The sequence below is a fragment of the Schistosoma mansoni genome, chromosome W, assembly GCF_000237925.1.
Source record: "Schistosoma mansoni strain Puerto Rico chromosome W, complete genome".
Lineage (NCBI taxonomy): Eukaryota > Metazoa > Platyhelminthes > Trematoda > Strigeidida > Schistosomatidae > Schistosoma > Schistosoma mansoni.
In genome coordinates, this window is record NC_031502.1 from 42,279,613 (window position 1) to 42,300,987 (window position 21,375).

At 35.8% G+C, this 21,375-nt stretch overlaps 1 protein-coding gene across 1 annotated transcript; it reads right to left on the reverse strand.

Annotated features, from left to right (window-relative positions):
- Positions 1-1,107: 1,107 nt before the first annotated feature.
- On the reverse strand, positions 1,108-19,614 carry Smp_060180 (nucleoporin seh1 (sec13-like protein); the record flags this gene model as incomplete). The annotated part of the gene is made up of 9 exons (XM_018789763.1): positions 19,543-19,614; positions 15,010-15,125; positions 8,085-8,252; positions 7,470-7,694; positions 6,188-6,268; positions 5,043-5,391; positions 3,734-3,868; positions 2,873-3,169; positions 1,108-1,193 (listed from the first exon to the last, which is right to left on the reverse strand). The coding sequence occupies exons 2-9, from the start codon at positions 15,118-15,120 to the stop codon at positions 1,108-1,110; spliced, it is 1,452 nt and encodes a 483-aa protein (XP_018655174.1). The 5' UTR covers positions 15,121-15,125; positions 19,543-19,614.
- Positions 19,615-21,375: the final 1,761 nt, after the last annotated feature.

A 21,375-nucleotide genomic window follows, 5' to 3' on the forward strand; every position in this document is an offset into this window, starting at 1 on the left:
CACTTAATCAACATAAACAAACAGTGATGTAGGATAATTGGATGAGATATTTGATATTGAGTATATTCAAAGTTAACCGAATGTACTAGCCTTCTCAATTTCGTCACATTACCACATATATGGTTCACCTTGTTTGCTCATTTCTCTAAATAAATTCCTTCTTTAGCGAATCTATTATTGATCAGTAATTAATGAGGGGGAGCGAATTCAGTGTATTTATGTACAAGGCCTTATTTATCGAATGCACTAAACTTACCCATTTTCTGGAAAAATTGTGGGACTTTTACTAGGAAACAGAAGCCATAAAGCGTTATATATATATATATTATAAGTCAATAAATTAGACTTGTATGCGCATTGAGGAATGAAGAAAACAAAATCTTACTGAATTACTGTAGTATATATTAACTTTGAAAGAAGTTAACCCCAGACTTCGTAGAAAAACACCATCGAATCAGTTGGTGAGTACAAATCGTTACCAGAAAAGATAAGACTATTCTAACGAAAATGGTTATATAACTCATGAAATAACAAAATAATAACCTTCGTTGTCGACTTTAAGGTTTAACAGACCTTTAGGTAACTAAACCCAATCAAAATAAGTAAATGAACACAAGTATGCAGCTGATGTGTCATAAGAAAACAATGCTTTCAATTATGATACAGATTTGCTAGTAGAATGTAACAGTTTTAAATAACATACCGAATCTTTCCTATTTATTGTTCACTGCTTTTATAATGTTTTTTCATCTCCAAGTACCTAGTTTTATGTCTGAGTTTTATTACAACAAGATCAACATACCACATTTACATACTGTAAGCATTCATAACTAGTGAAAAACTAAAAATTTGACGGCAATTTCCAACGCCATAGAAGAAATAATAACTTATTTGATCAACAGATGGACTCAATCGCATATCGCAGAAACAATGTCAACGATAAGAAAAGTATTATACACAAAATATAGTTGTAATTTATTTTTATTTTTGTCATTATAAATTCATTTCTTGTATTTGTTACAACAATAGATATTCTATTTAACAGAAGTGATAAAAAAAATATACAATGTAAAACATAAAATAAACGCATCTAAAGTTTTAATTTATTTAATGCCATACACCAGGTTGATTTGGATTTGGAATTGGAGCTAATTTCTGAAATGGAACTGTACATCCGTGAAGGGACCCTTTAGCTAAACAAGAAGAAAAAAGAAACAAAATAGTCATTAAACTTAAATGATTCTTAATTAGAAGTGAGATAGAAGTTTTATATTGAAAGGTACCTTTTGATTACACAGCTAAATTTTCGCATACATAAATTTACGAATAACTACAGGAAGAATGATAACATTAAGACTGAAACAATTCTACGTATTTTGTGCACACAGTGTTAGCTGATATCTTGTGTCAGATGAGAATCAGTACTTTTGATGAAACAAAAGTTAACTTATCAATAGATTAAGGGTTATCACTAATAATCCGTTATGTTCAATGTAACATCTGGTACATATATGTATCGGTTCAAGTTGTCACATCACATCAGATGGGTAACAAAGATTTACTACCACATCAGCCGATTTCTCATCCTTAACTAGTGCACTGGTTCAAATCCCAGCATCACTCACTCGGGGTTCCTAACACACACGAGGAATGCTTCGGAAGTGTCTACCATTGAATATGAACGAACTACGGATATTCCATATTTTTAAAGACTAAGTTTCACAGCCGTGAAGTCAAACATAGTGGACTGCTGAACAATATACTCGTCCTTTGGTTGATAGACAAACCTTTCGCCTACATCAAAAAATCACGTTAGTTGGCAAAAGCTAAACGAGTTTTCTGAATATGTGCCGGAACAGATACACTAAAAAATGTTGTTTCATTATTAAGCTTATAATACTTATGGATGTAGACACCAGAATATTACACTTCTAAGTATCTTTTTCTGCAGAATGAGTTCAAGAGAAAAACAACGATGAAGGCTATATTCATAACAATTACAGTGTACAATAAACTAAATATTGCAATTATCAACTTTACCTAACATTTCCTTTATTATTCCTAGAACCCTTTGTTGTTTATTTATTTATTTAAAAAAAAAAAACGATGTAGAGACCCAGAACATACAGTTGTCATGTTTATTTTAAGTTTTTCATATGGTCCTAACTTGTCTACATCTACGAATAAGAAAGCCGTTTAGTTAATAAATTAAATCATTCTTTTGAAAATGAAAAAAAGGAATTATGATGTACTTACATTTTTGTAAGCTACAATTCTTACATAATTTCAAATAATTGGCCAACATATACATTTAGAGAATCTACTGTACCAATATTTAATTTAAACTACATAATCTTATTTGCTGTGAAATAATTTCCGTAGGGAACTCAAATAAGACAGGTTTGAGAAGCTATATACTTCTGGTAACCACTGCTTAATGTAGTTAACTATTAAAGGATTCACTTGATAGAATACATCACATTGACCAAAACACGTGTGTGAATAAATATTTTCTGCTGATGATGATGATGTATTAAATCTATCGAAACCTCTTCCTCACTCTATATATGACAATATATAAAAAGAACAGGATATATATAATTTTCTAATGCGTAGAAAATTGAATTTCTGGTGTCTCATAACTCAGTGTAAGCCGCTTCTTCACTAGAAATCTACCCAATGCTAAATTATCAAAACAAACCTTAGTAATGATTATCACTGACTACATAATGATGATTATGTTTTGAGTTTTTATTAAATGAACATTAAGCTGAATAGAAACTTCAGTATATTTATTATATAAAAATAGAAACAATACGATGACACGATTGAATTTCTCAGCATAAAATAAAAAATCAGTGCATATTCTTACGTAGATTAGTGTTTGACGTTTGTTCAGTATGATCCATAACATGTTCATTTTGTTTGATTTGAGTTGTGGAATTCAATAAACGAATAGGTGAGGCTGATGATGAGACAGATGATGGCTTCAGTGGACCTGAAGAACATGATTTTAGTATACAATTTGATAGACTATTTTGTCCATTAGGTATTGTAGCACAACGACTACCGTCTGGACTAATAACTGAAACTGGAAGCCATACACCAAGATAATTAGCTTGCCAAAGCCGTACACAACCATCATCGCCAGACGATGCAAGTAAAGAACCTAATGAATGAGATGAATGTTTTTCCAAAAAAAAAGAAAATTCATTGACGGCAGGTTGGCAAAAGTTTGTGATTGGTGTCAATATTACAATATTTCAAGACAAAATTTAGTGTCGTGATTTATACATTCGACCTATTCTAGGATATTTGTGTATATATGATTTTTCTAATTCACATAAAATCTGGTACAACTGGGCATCAAAAATATAATGCGCTGTACAAACATATCTACATGTGGGCTGGAATACTGCCTGAGCGGCAACACCGAGACAGGTAGTTTTATTGGGGGTCTACTTCTTAAAAATTTGATTAAGACAGTGGACCAACGTCAAACTTGTTATTAACGCCCACATTTCGACTAATATTCTTAGATTTCAAACAAAATCGACGAATGAAAAGGTGGACATATATACAAACAAAAATGTGCTGCAAAATTTTAATGAAGCCACTTGTCACTGATTTGTAAATTGGAAAATTGCATACAATCAAAGAGTATCACATAACTGATCAGTTGGGTTCTTAGATAAACATCTTGTTAACTATAATAAACATTGTTAAACTTTACCAGTTACATTCCAAGAAACATGCCAAACTCGTCCTTCATGATGATCGAAACGTGCCATCATTCTAATTTCATACGGATTACGTATAGGTAGATTCGATCTTGACAATGACAAATTATTAGAACTAGAATTATCATCTATTAAGCAGCAAGAAAAAATCGTAGGAAAGTAGTGTTTAGTTATGAAGGTTAATTTAGGGACTTTGTATTATTAATTACACTTTCTTCTAATACAAAAAGACATTCAAATTTGTTGAAAAAGACGAAACATTTCTACTGTATGGCTAGTGAATATGACTGACCACAACTTACCGACTATATAATTTGTTTTCTTTTTTACCATTGATTTTCACACTGGACTCGCTAAGTGTAAACTGCTTACAATTGTGTTGAATAAAGTATTGTTCAGTCTTTATTCTGGTTCTCTATGTTTGGTCATGAATCGTGTATCTAGTCTAGCGGTAATATAATATGGGTTACCGGGTGCATTATCATATTAAAGTAGCATATCGTGGCAAGCGGAAAATATTTTAATTATCTCGTTATATAAACTTCCTTATTGTTAATCTTTTTCAAATTAATGGACTATTTTCATTATAGATCAAAATAACAAGTATGAAATAGAAAGTTATAACGCTGAGACTTTAAAAATACTATTCACATCATGTAATTTAACTTATTTACACATCTATATACTCGATTTCAAGCTAGTGATATTAACCGGTTACCTAGACCGAAGTGGAGTAACATTTAAACTTAACCTACTGGTTTAGCCTCTAGTTTACGGTAAATCTCTTGAATGCTGGAGTAGCCACAACTAAATTAAGTAAGGGACAAAAATGTGTCAATTGACATAAGTTTAATAACAACGTTTAGAAAAAAATTAATAGTTAGAATGAAGGGTTCTTTCTCCATAAATGATCATTTAAAATTTATCTAATTTTTTATCATTTTTCATTATCCTATACATATAAATATACATTGAAAGAAGTGTTAATTTAAAGTGGAACATTTTCAATCGTCGACCAGAAAGAAACAGAAATATAAGTTATCACAAGTTTAAGAAAATTGATGAATTCTAACTAGCAGTGTAGTTCACAATGTGTCTTTCATTCTAACTGGAACTGACAAATTTAAAAGTATGAACTATCACATGAAGTTATGCAAAATTATATCTCCAGCTCTAAATGATAGTTAAAATGATAAATAGATAGAATAAGGTATTTTAAAAAAACACTTATGGGCGAACCCAGTTCTTAAAAAAAAACAGTCTAGTAAAGTCATGTATAAAAAATGTGAATATTTAACTTACTTTTCATCATTGAACTAGACGATTGATTGGAGTTAAACGGTCTAATTCTTAATATATACAATTCTTTAGATCCAACAGCTAATGTATGATATGATTGACCCATATGTGGAGCGAATGAAACATCGTAAATAGGATCATTCAGTGCATGTACATCTTCCACAAGATACCAATGCCTTCTAACTTCAGAATATTCATAAAGGATAAGTTTGCCGTTCACTAGAGTATTTGTTGGATGCGTTGTTGAATGAGACATAGAATGATGTGCTGGTAAACCGTCTGAATTATCCGCAGTATCTGGATCATTAGGACTAACGCTGCCAACAGCAATTAAAGGTGGATCAAGACGTGACTAAAAAAATATTGATGAAAATGGATTGATTACTTTAAGAAAAAAAACAATCTAAACATTTGGATACTAATGAATGTGTGATTATCTATATCTACGACTTCAATTATAACACTATGCCAAATGATGTTAAAATAGCAGCATACATATTGTAACACCATAACTAAACGGAAATTTGTATAGTAAGAGATAAGAGACAATTTTATTTAACGAAATCTGACATTTTCTACTCTTACAAATCCAAATACAGAGAAGAGATTTTAGTGTACGAATCTACTAAGTAGATGATAAGCTACAGTTGAAAAATAAACAACTAACAAACTGAATATGATCAGTAACCTACTACTTTCAGTTGACTTTATAGAATTAGCCAATGACAACATGAAAACTGTTTTACTCTACTGATTAATGATTTAGAAATTATTTTTCTGAACAATTAGTTTAAATTCTACGACACGCAATTTAGTTAGGCTATTTGTTTAGTTCGCGTTATCACCTTTCTCTCACAATGAATGTGTTTGAACGATGAGCATACACGCATAAACTTTTGCTTAATTACTGGGTTGTATTAACACTGGACAATGACTAGAGAGACAGGACACTAGTCAAGAGCTTAATCAGTAGTGTAAGCGTATTGGACTGAAAAAAACGTAAAATGCGGGAAAAGTAATTAATCAGTAAGAGCGATCGGTAACTATATACTTTTCAAGTATATTCTATATGTACAATGATGGTAATATAAAACCCTTTATAAATACACCTCGTATATTTATCACAAAATATAATAAACAAGACATACCTGAGACCATGCTAAACATGATCCAGCCATTTTTGTACCGAAATCAAACTGTAAACGCCATTGACTTAAATTCATAACATCCTTTAATAGAGTCAGATAATAAGAAAAACGGAAATAGGAATGAACAAATCCCAATATTTTATGAAAAACAAAACAAATGAAAATAAGCTAAGGATTTTCTAATAAGGAAATAAAAATTATCTTAATTTTACAACGGTAAGTATTTTGCTATTTTTTTCCAATTAACTGATCTGTGAACATACCTCCGGAGAAGAGTTTATTTGTTCAATAAAATCCAACACAAAAACATACCACTGACATTCGTAACACATTTTGGATTTTCCAACACTAATCACATAAAGACTTACGAGTACATTTGGAATTCTAAACAATAAACTGGTTTGCACGATTGAGGATTCATGACATTTGCGTTGAGTTCAGTTTTGACTGCGATTAAATAATGTATTAGATATATATGTATATATGTATTAGATATAGGATTCGATTTACATACAACATTTTTGTTTAAGCCATTTCTAAAACTCAATCAATTTTATTTTAATAAATTTAACTGATCGGACCCAATTAAAATACCAGAAGGTTAGATATAATCTAAATAACAGGCTATATCTAGCATATTGTATAAGTTTTAGTCAGTTACCACTAGAATAAATGTCATAATTTGTGGTCCATTTCAACAACTAATGTATATTTCTAACATTTGACCGGTCAAACTATACGCCTTAGATGAACAGTCAACGAATTTATTGATTAGTGTTATGCTTCAGTTAGATGACTTTGACGCTTATTCTAGACAAAAATATTTTTTTTAATTATATGAATAACGATAAGAGCAAAGATAAACGAAAAATACAGTATTCATTGGTGATAACTGATAGGATTTAAGAATAGATTTAAGAATTTGAATGATCGTTGGTGAACGATTAATGTAAAAAATAGGACTGCTTTAAAAATGAACTAAGCTACTTTATAGCTAATGTGTATGCTTAACTTTATAAGGTTTGAAATCCTGAACTGCATGCAGAAAAGTGCTATATTAACTTGAACATTTAGTAAGTATCAAAGAGATTGAAGAGATCTTTGCCGCTTTTTCTTATCTAATTTTTCTAAACATTCTGGTTATCGTATTACTTCCAATGAACTCAACAGTTAATTATAAGAAAACCGATTAGGAATTTTCGAAATTGCCATTACAATAATGCTTGTGTAGTCTAAAATGTAGTGGAATCCAAATATTAATCTGACAAAGATGCAAGCTTACCAATGCTTCATAAATTCGCAACATGCCATCTGTAGAAATAGCAGCCAACTGAAGACCTAGATGTCTTGGAGCAAACTGTAGACCAGTCACAGAAGTACGTGGATCAACAAGGTAGGCACGTCTTATCCAATTAGTGTTTGCTGACTGACTTCCATATGCAACGTTTGTTACAGTTGAAGGAGTTTGATTATTACCACCATCATTTTCACCACCACTAGTTATAGTCTAGGTAAAATAAAAAAAGTAGGAATCAAGAGAAGGTTAGATCAAACACAAACGGAACTGGTACTTAAGCTTAAAAACAAGAACACTACAATTGTAGATACTTGAACGAGTAATAAGGAACTACAACTTACTCTTACAGTATACAGTTAGGCTATTAATTTTGCAAAAATTTTATTTTTAACAGTCAATATGAGGAAATAAAACATTTAGGTGACTATATAGTTTTATTACATGTATGTGCATAAATGACTACAAAATTATAAGGAAAGAGTTAATTAGCTACAAACAGATTATAGAAATACTGTTGATCAATAGCCAAAAATTCTATTACGTAATGTTTCTACTTTATATAGTCTGCAAAAATCTTTATGAATACGTAAAATTACTTACTTGAGTGCCTGCTATTTCCTCCCATACAGCTATTGTACGATCGAATGAACAGGTAGCGATAACCTGACCGAATTCAGGATGTGCCCAAGTAACACGCCATGCTGATCCTAAATGACATCGCCATGAAGCAGTGCATACCCATTCTTCATTGTCTTTTAAATCCCAAATCTAAGAATTTGTAAAAAATATTTTAACCATTAATGTAGAAAGCTTAAGAAATATTGCACTGTTTCCCCTACTTTAAAATATACCAATAACTGTGAGTAACCCTTTATCAGTAACAAAGTTGAAAATATGATAATACTTAACATAATATACACATGTGCCAACTACTAAGATATACGAGATGACAAAATGACGTATGGATTAAGGAAGAACATAAGATCATACATAATGTTTTCAAGAGTTGTCAATTCTTTCCGACTGCGAATTACCGTTTGTACCATATTTTTGATATAATCACCCGTATTTTGAATAATATTTAAAATTTAAAGTTGATTTTTAGTGTGCTGAAGCTGTTTAATTAGTTAAATGATTTTTAGCCATCCAGCTTTTTTATAGGCTTTGTCACCAGAGATATAAACAAACATGAGGAATGACAATCAACTTCGTGAAAATACTACAAATACGACAGAACATAAATCCCCACTGAAGGACTACAACAGAGCTTATTATGCAAGCTGAATGGGTAAAAATACATCTAACATTCCACCCTCAAAACACGCAAACCAACTCAACAGGCGAAACACAAAATCTCACAAATACACATGATCAAATAACACAAAACCATAACATAGAAACAACAAATAAATTACATCGGTGCCCATACAACGGATGCAAAAAGCAACTTTTAACAAAGAAAGGAGTAATCAATCGCTGCTATATAGTACAGTGATGGTCAGGAATTACCGGACATGAAATAAGACCAAGAACAAGACAATCAAGTGCAGAAACAACTATTGCGACCCGGTAGTTGTGGGGTGCTTTCAGGTATGTCTCTTCTGCAGAAGAGCTTACCGGCTTCACCAACTATTTTGGCTGGAAGGGTAAGGCCAAGAATAAGTGATACAACTAGGATACTAAATATACTAAAACGATATTTTGAAGAAAAATATCCAGATGGTTGTTGATATAGGATCCGATCATCACTTTCTGGTCAACAAGATGAAACTAAAACTCGAGAGACACTGGACAACGGGGCGGAAAACATCACAAAAGTTTAATGAGGCCTTTCTTCGAAATACTGACAGACTCAGCAAATTCAAGACAGCCCTCAGCAATAGGTCTCAGGCCTTTCACAATCTACTCAGTGGAGAAGGAACTACCACGGAGAGCAACTGGAGAGTGATCAAGGAGGCAATCACTTCAACGTGTCAGGTTTTGGGCCACAAAAATCACCACCACAAGGAATGGATCATTGTTGATACACTGGATAAGATTCAAGAAAGGAGGAAAAAGAAGGCAGCAATCAGTATCAGCCGAACAAGAACAAATAAATTCAAGGCACAAGCTGAATACACAGAAGCAAACAAATAAGTCAAGAGGAGCATCAGGACCGACAAACGTAAATATGTGGAAGATCTAGCGACGACGACGGAAAAGACCGCAAGAGGAAACATGAGACAATTGTATGACATAACAAAGAAGCTCGCTGGAAATTACCGTAAACCAGAACGACCAGTGAAAAGCAAGGAAGGTAAAGTAATCACCAACATTGAAAAACAACGAAACAGGTAGATAGAACATTTTAAAGAACTCTTGAATCGACCAGCTTCATTGAACCCACTCAACATCGAAACAGCACTTACGGACGTCCTAATCAAAGTTGGCCCGCAAACAATTGAAGAGAGCATCATGGCAATCAGACAACATTCTAGCAGGAGCACTGAGAGCAGACGTAGCAGTAACTGCAAGGATCCTCCATTCTTTTCAGCAAGATTTGGGATGAAGAACAAGTACCAACAGACTGGAAAGGACTTCTGATCAACATACCAAAGAAAGGCGATCTCAGGTGTGAGAATTACAGAGGCATCACTCTTCTCTCAATACCAGGAAGTCTTCAATCGGGTATTGTTAAACAGAATGAAGGACTCCGTAGGCACCCAACTTCAAAACCAACAGGATGGATTCCGTAAGGAGCAACTTCAGCAGCAGTAGGTTTCAACATGCACAAAGGGAAAAGCAAGATTCTCCGATACAATACAACATGCAAAAACAAAATCACACTTGATGGAGAAGCTTTGGTGTAAAAACCTTTACATATCTGGGCAGCATCATTGATGAACACGGTGGATCTGATGCAGATGTAAATGCACGGATCGGCAAAGCAAGAGTAGCATATTTACAACTAAAGAGCGTCTGGAACTCAAAACAGCTGTCAACCAACACCAAGATCAGAATTTTCAATACAAATGTCACGGCAGTTCTACTGTATGGGGCGAAAACTTGAAGAAGTACGGAAGCCATCATCCAGATACAGGTGTTTATTAACAGTTGTCTATACAACATACTTCGGATCGGTTGGCCAGACACTATCAGCAACAAGCTACTGTGGGAGAGAAGGAACCAGATTCCAGCGGAGGAAAAAATCAGGGAGTAGCGCTAGAAGTGGATAGGATACATACTGAGGAAAGCACACAATTGCATCACAAGACAAGCCCTCACTTGGAATCCTCAAGGTCAAAGGAGAAGAGGAGGACCAAAGAACACATGACGCCGAGAAACGGAGACACACATGAAAAGAGTGAACAAAAGTTGGATAGAACTAGAAAGGAAGGCCCAGGACAGAGTGGGTTATAGAATGCTGGTCGGGAGCTTATGATTCATTAGGAGTAATATGCGTAAGTAATACCTAAAGTATCTTGATCGAAAGCACAAAATTGTTTCGGTTTTGTGCAACCGACAGTCTTTAAAATATCAGAGATTTACAGAATAACATGGAATGAACAATTTTGTCATGAACAACAGTCGTATTTTAAACCAGTCAGTCGTAAATAACGCATTTGATAGCATGAGTGTGTACTGGTCCAAATTATTAAACCTCCATCAATACACTCAACTTGTTGGTTCCGTGTTTTTAGCGAGTTAATTTCCTACGGGATGGGGTCGCTGACCCCATACCCAACCCTTCTCCTTTACCCAAGTTTGGTGCCGGCAGTAACTTTAGAAGAGCTACAGGCGGAGTTGGTCCCACCAAACGAGTAATGATTGAGCATAATTAATTATATATGAATTATGAATGACCACATACTTAAACAGTGTAATAAAAAGAAACAAATCAATAGCTAAATAATAAATGATGAATCTGTTCAAAGAAATATTAAAAATGAATCTATATATGACCCAGACATAAAAATGGGCAATAAACAAGGATGAATAAGGATAGCATAACTCGATGGTTGAGGCTTTCCAAGTGGAGATAATAAATATGAAATATAATTCAACCACTGGAAAGTTGTGTCAAACCACTTATTTAAAAAAAACATTGTAATAAGTTATTATCAATAATGCTTAGTAGTTGAATTATGACAAAAATATTTGTAAGATATGGTTACTATAGCAGTAAGTTCCTCATTCATGCGTGATAACAATAACACAGGTAAGCGATAATAAAGGGAATTCAAAAGAACACTCCTTACTACCATGAAATAAAAGGTCAACAAAACATTATTAGTATAAACCACAAAAACAATGACAATAAGTATTAAGGAACAATTACGTTGAATAAAGAACTATTCAACTTATATTCCTCATGTAACAATAATAATAACAACGATGATAATAACAGCAATAACAATAATAATGATAATAATAATAGTAATAATAATAATAATAATGACAATAATAATGGTAATAGTAACCTATGGAGGATTCAGTAATCTTATCAACACCGCGATATTATCATGTGAAAAGGGAAAAAATTACAACATAAAAACAATAAGTAGTATGATGAGTCAGTAAAATGATATAACTATTTAGAAAAATAAGCTTAAATACTTAATGCTAAATTCAACACTGCTCCTTCTTTGATGCCCTGGTACGGCCGAGAGTGGGGAGAGTCTACTCTCCCTCTCGAAATGCTCGCACATGGCCAGCGAATATATAGCCTCTGCCAGGGAAGTCCTACTCACTGCCTTCTCGTGCCACGGGTGTTGTTTACGAAAGTGAGAGGACGAAAAGCGAATGTCCGGCGCTTTAACCGGGTTGGTGGACACGGAGGGTCCACCTAGGGGAGTTGGAAAACCCTGATTCCAAACCAATGGTGCACATGGGCTCCAGTATCCTGATGGAACGAATGGCGGACGAACCTGTCATTGGTCAACGGCTACCATGGGACTGCATCTCCTCACGATGCTCCATTGCCTTGTGGATCAGACCTTTTGGTCAAAGGCTCGGGGTGTGGCCCCCTAAGAAAACCACCTGCTTCGGTTTGGGCACCCGGGCAGTATCACAGCCCACACACACAAATAGTGTGGCGCATATGTACCTGGTGCCCTTTTGTACCAATATATATGTGTTTAAATAAATAAAAAAATAAACAAACAAATAAACACTAGTTGAAAGAATAAACAATTATACTGTCATATGAAAGTGAATCAACCAATAAACTACTCTCTACGATTTTTTTAAAATTTTATTTAGAAAACGTTAAGCAAGAAACTGAAATAAAGAGCGATGATTTCCTCATTTTGTGGGTAATAAAATATGTTAAGCAAAATATTTTACATAATTATTCCGAGACTTATAAATTATAGTGTTGAGAAAGAGTTTTCCTCTTGCCTTGAATTTAACTGGGTGGTAACCTTAATCACAAATTAAATATCACCATCATCAGCGGAGATATACAAAAAAGTGAAGTAAAAGGATTTCAGATGAGTGCTTTTACTGAATAGTTGCACTTAAATTCAATACAAATAACCAAGGAAGACAGGCATGAGCATATGATATGGTACAGATCTAACGGAAGTGGTAACAACCAGAAAAACAAATTTTACAGAATCTGCGGAGATTGATCAGAATATGAAGTAGTGAATTTTCAGTGAACCACGAAGAAAAGTACACACGCCCTGAGTGTGGTCCTCGAGATGACAAAGACTCTCTCATCTCTTGCATGCTTTACAAATTTTTTTAGCTCTACTGACCTTTTCATGTAACTGGAAAATGTGGTAACTTGAACTGATGAGTTTCAGCTAAACTCCATTTATTGATTTATGTAGTCGATAGATGGTTTAAAATGGAACTCTGATTTAAGCTATTGATCTTCTTTCATCAAATGACTTACATTCAAATTGTTATTTAACTTTGTCTAATTATGCTTAGAAATAATAAGCGAAAACCTGGTCAGACTATTATTATACTGGTTGTACCACAGATAAAATAGTTAAGTGTTATGAGATCGGTTTGAAAACTAAATTGAAATTGATAAACACGAGAAAACAAAAACTAAAAATCTTCCAAACGATGCTCTCATCTACATTATGATATACATTGCTTGAAAATAGAACTTGCATATGTCATTAAAATTCTACCGTTTTAATTTTAAAAAAGGGAAAATTATTTTATAAATGTTATGGGATGTAGTGTCATTATTTAGGAATATGTGTTCAGAGCTTTTGTTCAATACAAAATAATTTGCAACTTTTAGAGAGTATATGCACGAATTTCTTAGATTCATGCCCCCTATAACCAGGTAAAGTAGAAGTCTTTAAAAAGCATTAAGAAACATGTATAGAGATGGTACTTATGTGAATTTATTGAACGTCAGACGGGAAAGCCGATTGGCAGGAATGATTGCTTTCTAGAAAATTAACTACTCACAGGACCCGACAAAGTAGTAGTAAATGGAAAGGATAATACGATGATTGACACGTAGTGTGAGCAGTATGAATGGTTCTAACCCATTAGTTCGACTTTTATTTATTAAGTTCCAAGTTTGAACCCCGCTCCACTTGTGTTTGGGCGACCGGATAGTAGAATTAGCTGTCAAACTTAAAGTGTAGTTCATACACGAGTACATGGTTATTCTATACTTTATCACAAACTTTAAGAAACTCTGAAATGGAAATACTCAGTGACGTTGATTCAGTCCCCAAAATAATTAGGAAATCAACACGAAACCAAAGAATAATAACAAGAACTTGACCTGATAAGAAGTATATAACAGACGGAAAACTATCTATGACTTAAAATACGATGAATCTGAGCCACTGAGATCAATAACAAGGGATGCCTCTTGGGATATTCAATCACTGACTCCTAAGAGCCTATTCAAGAAGTTTCCTACTCAAAACAAACTGACAACCAGTGATTATGAACTGTACATATAACGAATATTTATTTAAAAATAACATTCGAATAACTAAACTTACTGATGATCCATCTTATGAGATTATACACTAAGTCAGATTCAACTAATATTTTGTATGAAAGCAACCTGCAGTTTGAACAATGTTATATTTCTAGACCATTGCTCAAATCGTTTATTATTATTAAATAGCCTGGTAGGATGCCCGACAATTAGGCCTAATAGTCAGATCTTGAATGATTAGAGAATGAGTGATCTACAAGCTCATTTTCTTCATTCGCCTGTGATATTTTACCATGTTTATTTTGTGTTCATATTATGTGTACAAGCATGTTATCTTATTACGTAAAAATTTTATCTACTTATCTGGTTATTGGTCTTGTTTATGATTTATAGTCGTTCGGGGGTTCAAGTCAATAATTAATTCTTTTGACTAGTTATCACTTGGTTACACCTCATATTATTGCGCTTATCAATCGACTAGTGCTCTATGCACTGATTTCGGAAACTTAAAATTTATCTCATTAATCATTAAAAACTGCCTACATGACATAATCCTAATAAAATAGTAACAAATTTTGTATAAAATCATAAGAATTTCTTAAAACAGTATACACGTACTTTAATCATTTGATCACTACTACAAGTTGCCATACGTCGACCATAGAAATCATAGGCTACATCATGAATTAAATCAGCATGATTAGCATGAATACTGCTTGACACAAACATTTTTTCTATTCAAAAAAAAAAATCCTGAGTAAGACTAGTACTGAGTATGCCACAAAATAGAACTAGATAACAAATGAAGAGTATGATACAATATTATGAACGATAAACATCAACAATCGAATCAAGACAATATGTTAAATAAACCATATCATGAGGTCATATAAGAATGCACACTGAAACCACTAAAAACCTTTGACGAAAATACAAATGTGTACAACTAAAGAAAACCAGTGCATGCATAAGTGCACATTCTCGAGATATTTTAGGTGAGAATCCTTAAACAGTGAGGTAAGACTTCGAAAAATTTATTCAAACAGATGTTTAAAAACAACGTAGTATTGTGCAAACTCAAGACTTTAAAACATGAAAAAGTGCATTATAACTTGTCATATTAAAAGCTTATTTTGGTGCTTTACACAATTAAAACTCGAAAGTCAAACTACGATGAGTCAAGTTCAGAATAAATAGGAAATACACATTCAAGTTGAAGTATCCATTTCATAAGGATACGAGAGCCCAGTGACAGTTGAATTCATAAAATTATATATATATATATATATATATATATATACTGCCGAGTTTTTGGTTGAGGACAGTCAAATCTCTCAGTCACAATATTGCATTTGACTGTCACTAGGTTGCATCCACGTTTGCTGTCATCGATTGTGGACATTATTTCAAGACCGCTCGCGACGCTCTTCAACATGTCCCTTTCACGCGCTCAACTACCTAGAGACTGGAAAGACGTTATAGTTAGTCCTATATTTAAGGATGGTCAGAGACGGATCGTATCTAACTACAGGCCTGTCAGCCTGACCAGCATAGTCGTTAAGTTACTTGAAAAGATAATTCGGGTTAAGTTACTGAGTCACATAGATGCATATAATCTGTTAACTTCCGAGCAATACGGGTTTCGGAACAAGCGTTCATGTTTAACTAACTTACTCATCAGAACTGATTACCACAAGTGGCGTTCGTCAGGGCTGTCCACTCTCCCCATTCTTGTTTAACTTTGTCATTGACTTACTTTTAGAGATAGCACTTTCATCAGCTAAACCTCCAGGAGTTGAACTTTTACCAGGAGACTCACTTGTCGACTTAGAATACGCCGACGACATAGTTTTACTCGGTGAAGACGCTGACAACATGCAGAGTCTTCTGACCACTATAAGCAACTATGCAGGCATGTTCGGAATGCGATTCTCTCCCTCGAAGTGCAAAATGTTACTTCAGGATTGGGTTGCATCGACACCTGAACTAATGATAGGGAGTGAAGTAGTTGAGCGTGTAGACCACTTCACTTATCTTGGAAGTCTCATCAGCCCTTGTGGTCTGGTATGTGACGAAATCTCAGCACGGATACAGAAGGCTCGTCTAGCTTTCGCCAACTTGCGTCATTTATGGCGTAGGCGAGATATCCGTCTAGCAACCAAAGGACGGGTTTACTGTGCAGCAGTTCGCTCCGTCCTACTCTATGGCAGTGAAACATGGCCAATAAGAGTAGAGGATATTCGTAGGCTACTAGTGTTCGATCATAGGTGTCTTCGAAGCATTGCTCGTATATCCTGGGACCACCGGGTAAGTAATGCAGTTGTTAGGAAACGAGTACTAGGTAGGGATGGCAAATCGATTGATGAAGTAGTGAAACTTCATCAGTTGAGATGGCTGGGACATGTGTTACGTATGCCCGACCACCGACTGCCCCGACGTGCAATGTTTCACGGTGTAGGAGTAGGTTGGAAGAAAGCTAGGGGTGGCCAGACCGAAACGTGGCACAAATCAATGAAGTCACTGACAAGTGGACTGGGCCATGTTGGTAGGTGTAGACTACCTGGTTGGGATTCGCGAGATGACAGCAACCGATGGTTAGAGACCTTGAATGACATGGCTCAAAATCGTTTGCAATGGCGAAGATGCATCCACTCTTTGTGTTCTACCAAATTCTAATCTTCTGAATTCCTCATGTCTTTATCTTTTTCTCTTTCCAAATTTATTTCACTGTACTATACTCCTTCAATAATTTCTTGAAACCCCTAATCTTTTGGATTTCTGATTATACTCCTACTACTTCTACCACTATGGGATTTGAATCGACAACTGCATCTCTGTGCTAATGTGGTATGGCAACTCGAACTGATGTACGTACGTACGAAGTTCTACGTTGTGACTGACTGACTGACTTATTGCGAGAGAGGATTGGACAGCAGCCCTAGATAACGGCCTGTCTGTCAATGTGATATTTATAGATTTGACAAGGTTTCACACTTAGGTCTTATGCACAATCTCTCGAGCTTTGGAATAACAGGTGCTGCACAGGAATGGACAGGAAACTTCTTATGTGACCGCAGACAGAGAGTGAGGGTCAATGGAACGCTATCTGAATGAGAGCCGGTCAAAAGTGATGTATCCCAAGGCACAATATTAGGCCCTCTGCCCCCAAATGCCCTGGTACGGCCGAGAGTGGGGAGAGTCCGCTCTCCCTCTCCGAATGCTCTCACATGGCCACGCGAATATATAGCCTCTGCCAGGGAAGTCCTACTCACTGCCTTCTCGTGCCACAGGTGTTATTTACGAAAGTGAGAGGACGAAAAGCGAATGTCCGGCGCTTTAACCGGGTTGGTGGACATGGAGGGTCCACCTAGGGGAGTTGGAAAACCCTGATTCCAAACCAATGGTGCACATGGGCTCCAGGATCCTGATGGAACGAATGGCGTATGAATCAATCGTTGGTCACCGTCTACCATGGGACTGCATCTCCTTACGATGCTCCACTGCCTTGTGGATCAGACCTTTAGGTCAAAGGCTCCGGGTGTGGCCCCCTAAGAGAACCACCTGCTTCAGTCTGGGCGCCTGGGCAGTATCACAGCCCTCACACAAATCAAATGAGATTTGTGAGGCGCATATTTATCTGGTGCTCCTTTGTACCAATATTTGTGTTTAAATAAATAAATAAATATTAGGCCCTCTACTTTTCCTTCTCTATGTCAATGAATTACCTCTATTGCTTAAATAGTCGACATTATTGTTTGAGGATGATTTCAAAATCTGGAGAACAATAAGGAGCGGGGCTAATCGTTGTCATCTCCAAGCTGACTCAGACGAATTAGTTAGATGGGCTCATGATTGGGACTTGGAAGTTAATTCCAGGATTAGCGTGCTCATGCACATCGGGCACGGTAATAGTTACCATTATACCATTAATGGTATATCTCTTCCTGGCGTTCAAGAACATAAAGACTTAGGAGTAACTATAAGTCACGACTTGAAAACTACTACGCATTGCAATGCGGCTGCCTCCAAAGGTTATCATGCGCTATGGTCACTTCGCCGAGCATTTAAATGCTTTGACGAGATTTTTCGAATTTTATATCCCGCCTATGTAAGGCCATACTTAGAATACTGTATCCAAGCAGCTAGCCCATGTCTGATAAAGGATACTAAATCACTTGAGCGTGTCCAGCGTGTGGGGACAAAATTAGTGAAGGGTCTTTCTAAACTCCCTTACGATGAGCGTTTGAAACGTCTAAACCTTTACCCCTTATCTGATCGTAGGACACGAGGTGACCTTATACTGGCATTTCGTATCTTTAATTATGATTTGAGTGTTAATATGTCTTATCTTTTTGCTCCCTCCAGCACTAATAATCTCCGAGGTCATAGCAAGAAGGTTCACAAACCACGATCTAATAAACTAAAGCTGGGGTCCCGTTTTTCTCATCGAGCGGTCAATGACTGGAACGCATTACCCGAACAAGTGGTATCAGCCCCATCAGTGAACATTTTCAAGAAGCTGAACCTACACTGGTAGGAAATCTGTTAGGATTAACACAGGTTCATCAACCTACTGTCCTTACTACTGAAGACACCCGGATAAAAAAAATTCGGGAAATGCAAACGTGATTCACGCAAATGGTTCGTTTTCCTCATATGAACCATTCTTTAGAGCCGTCACAGAAAATTTAGTCGCTCGAGGAATTTAAAAAGAACTGACGAGGTACTTAGGCGATCGTGGACTAGTCAGTGTCGATTTCAGAGAGTAATAAACAATCCGTGCGGAAACTATTCAACGTACATTTAGGCTAGAGGCATGTTTCGTGGGAAGTAAACCATTTGGTGTGAATGTAGGGGAAAATGAGGCAACTTGGGGTTATTCTGGAGGGGAATTTAACTGAAGACTAAGGTTTAAATTTCAAGATATTTCCCCTCAACAGGAAGATGATAGAAAAACTTTTACTAATTCCCTTAGGATGAGGAACAAAGGAGACATATTGATACTTTTTGAAACTTCACCATTATCTTCCCTTTTTGATTTATTTGGGTACCTAGGTGATAGATAACTGTTTTACTCAGACGTGACAATTTAATCAAGACCATTAAGTCTTAGGCAGTTGCCGTTTTAAAATTTGCTGTTAATTAACTTACGTGCAGATCCTGAAGACGTGACCAACTTTATTGGGTAGGTCCCTAGAAAGCCATGAGTATCAACGAAGCGCGAATGTTTAAAAAGAGCACTGTCAAATAGTTCAAATGGTTCAAATGGCTGTGGACGGAATAGAAGCGTTCGCTTAACGGGCTTCCGTGTCTAGTAGCAGTGGATCACCAAAACCTCAAGGCAAGAACCAGGGTATATTAACGATAATAGAAAAAAAAGAAATCGGTAAATCATAATAATATGTTATCCATAGTCCTTAAGAATAGGTCAAGTTTCCTCTTAAAGGACTCCTGGGAAATCGCTTGGACCAGCTCAGTCGGCAGCAAATTTCAGCATCTGACAACTCTTAAGGAGTAGAAGTTGTGTCTACAGTTCGTTCTGCTATGTTGGATCTCCAGTTTATGGGTGTTACCCCTTGGGTTAGTATTGTGACTAAGCTTAAGTAGATGTTTAAGGGGATCACCAGGAGTGTTAAGGATACTGTAATTTGGCAGATTATTCACAGAGCTGAGTCGTTTCTGCTTCAGATGGTTGAACACTGAGTAGTTTATTTTCAAGATCAAGGCCGATCAATATGGAATAACTGGTCCCATGCTCTTAACCAGGCAACTGTTTTGTGGCTTTCTTCTGTATCTCTCTAGTTTTTTCATAGACTACAATAATTTTGTCAGATTTCACTTGTTAACTGACAGTTACCACTGGACCATTTCATCTAGTTATTGCGAAGTGAGACGAGCCGGGCTGGGTGTTAAACGCAAGGTGACTTCGATGTCGCTTAGGGAATCATGCCATTCCCGTTCAACCAGAGCAGGCCTCACCATCATCATCTTCAGTCTCCAGGTCCAATGATATTTTGATCCAACACTACGAAACTGTACTGAGATTAGGCTCTTTTCAATATTATGGTCAAAATATTTTACGAGTATAGCCAAGAAAAACTTGCCAGTGGTCGTGGTGAATAGCATGTTTTCAACTCCAAGTAAATGTAGATGACGGTGAGATTACAAGACATTCTTGTAATGACAGCTGAATAAAACTGAATCCTAAATGAACAGAGAAATCTCTTGTGAGCACATACCTTGGAAATGATAGTTATGGTAATGTAAACTCACTTTGGTCACCTAAAGTTTTGGAAGTAGCGAAGAGGGGTTGTAATACTCATATACTTGGTAAACAAGGTACCCGAGAGGGTGGGAATACCGATCTTGTTCGATCGAGACAATATCAAACCTTTTGGCACCTAAATCTCCACATTGTCACTTCGGCACTGGTTACCTATGTTTCTGGATTTAAAGCTTATGACTGAAGTTTAGAGTCGATAAGAATGTCTGACGAAAAGAGCTGTATTCAACATAGTTGTCAGTATTCGCTGTATCGGTCAATGACTTACTTACGCCTGTTACCCCTAATCAAGGGACATAGGCCGCCCACCATAATTTTCCATCCAACTTAGTCCTGGACAATTCTTTGCGGTTCTTATCACTTTCCACTCATCCTTTTCATGTCTGCTTCCAATTCTCGACATTGTGTGTTCTCTGACCTTCCTCTATTCCGTTTCCCTTCAGAATTCCAAGTTGGTGTTTGCCTCGTGATGCAGTACAGTGATCTCCTCAATATATGTCCTATCCAATTCCAACGCCGTCTCCTAATTTCCGCTTCATTTGGAAGCTGGTTTGTTCTCTCCTACAGTAGACTGTTGCTGGTGGTATCCGGCCAACGGATACTAAGTATCTTGCTTAATCAACTGTCTATAAATGCTTGTGCCTTTTTGATGATGGTTGTCGTAGTTCTCGAACTTTCAGTTTCATACGGTAGAACTGACT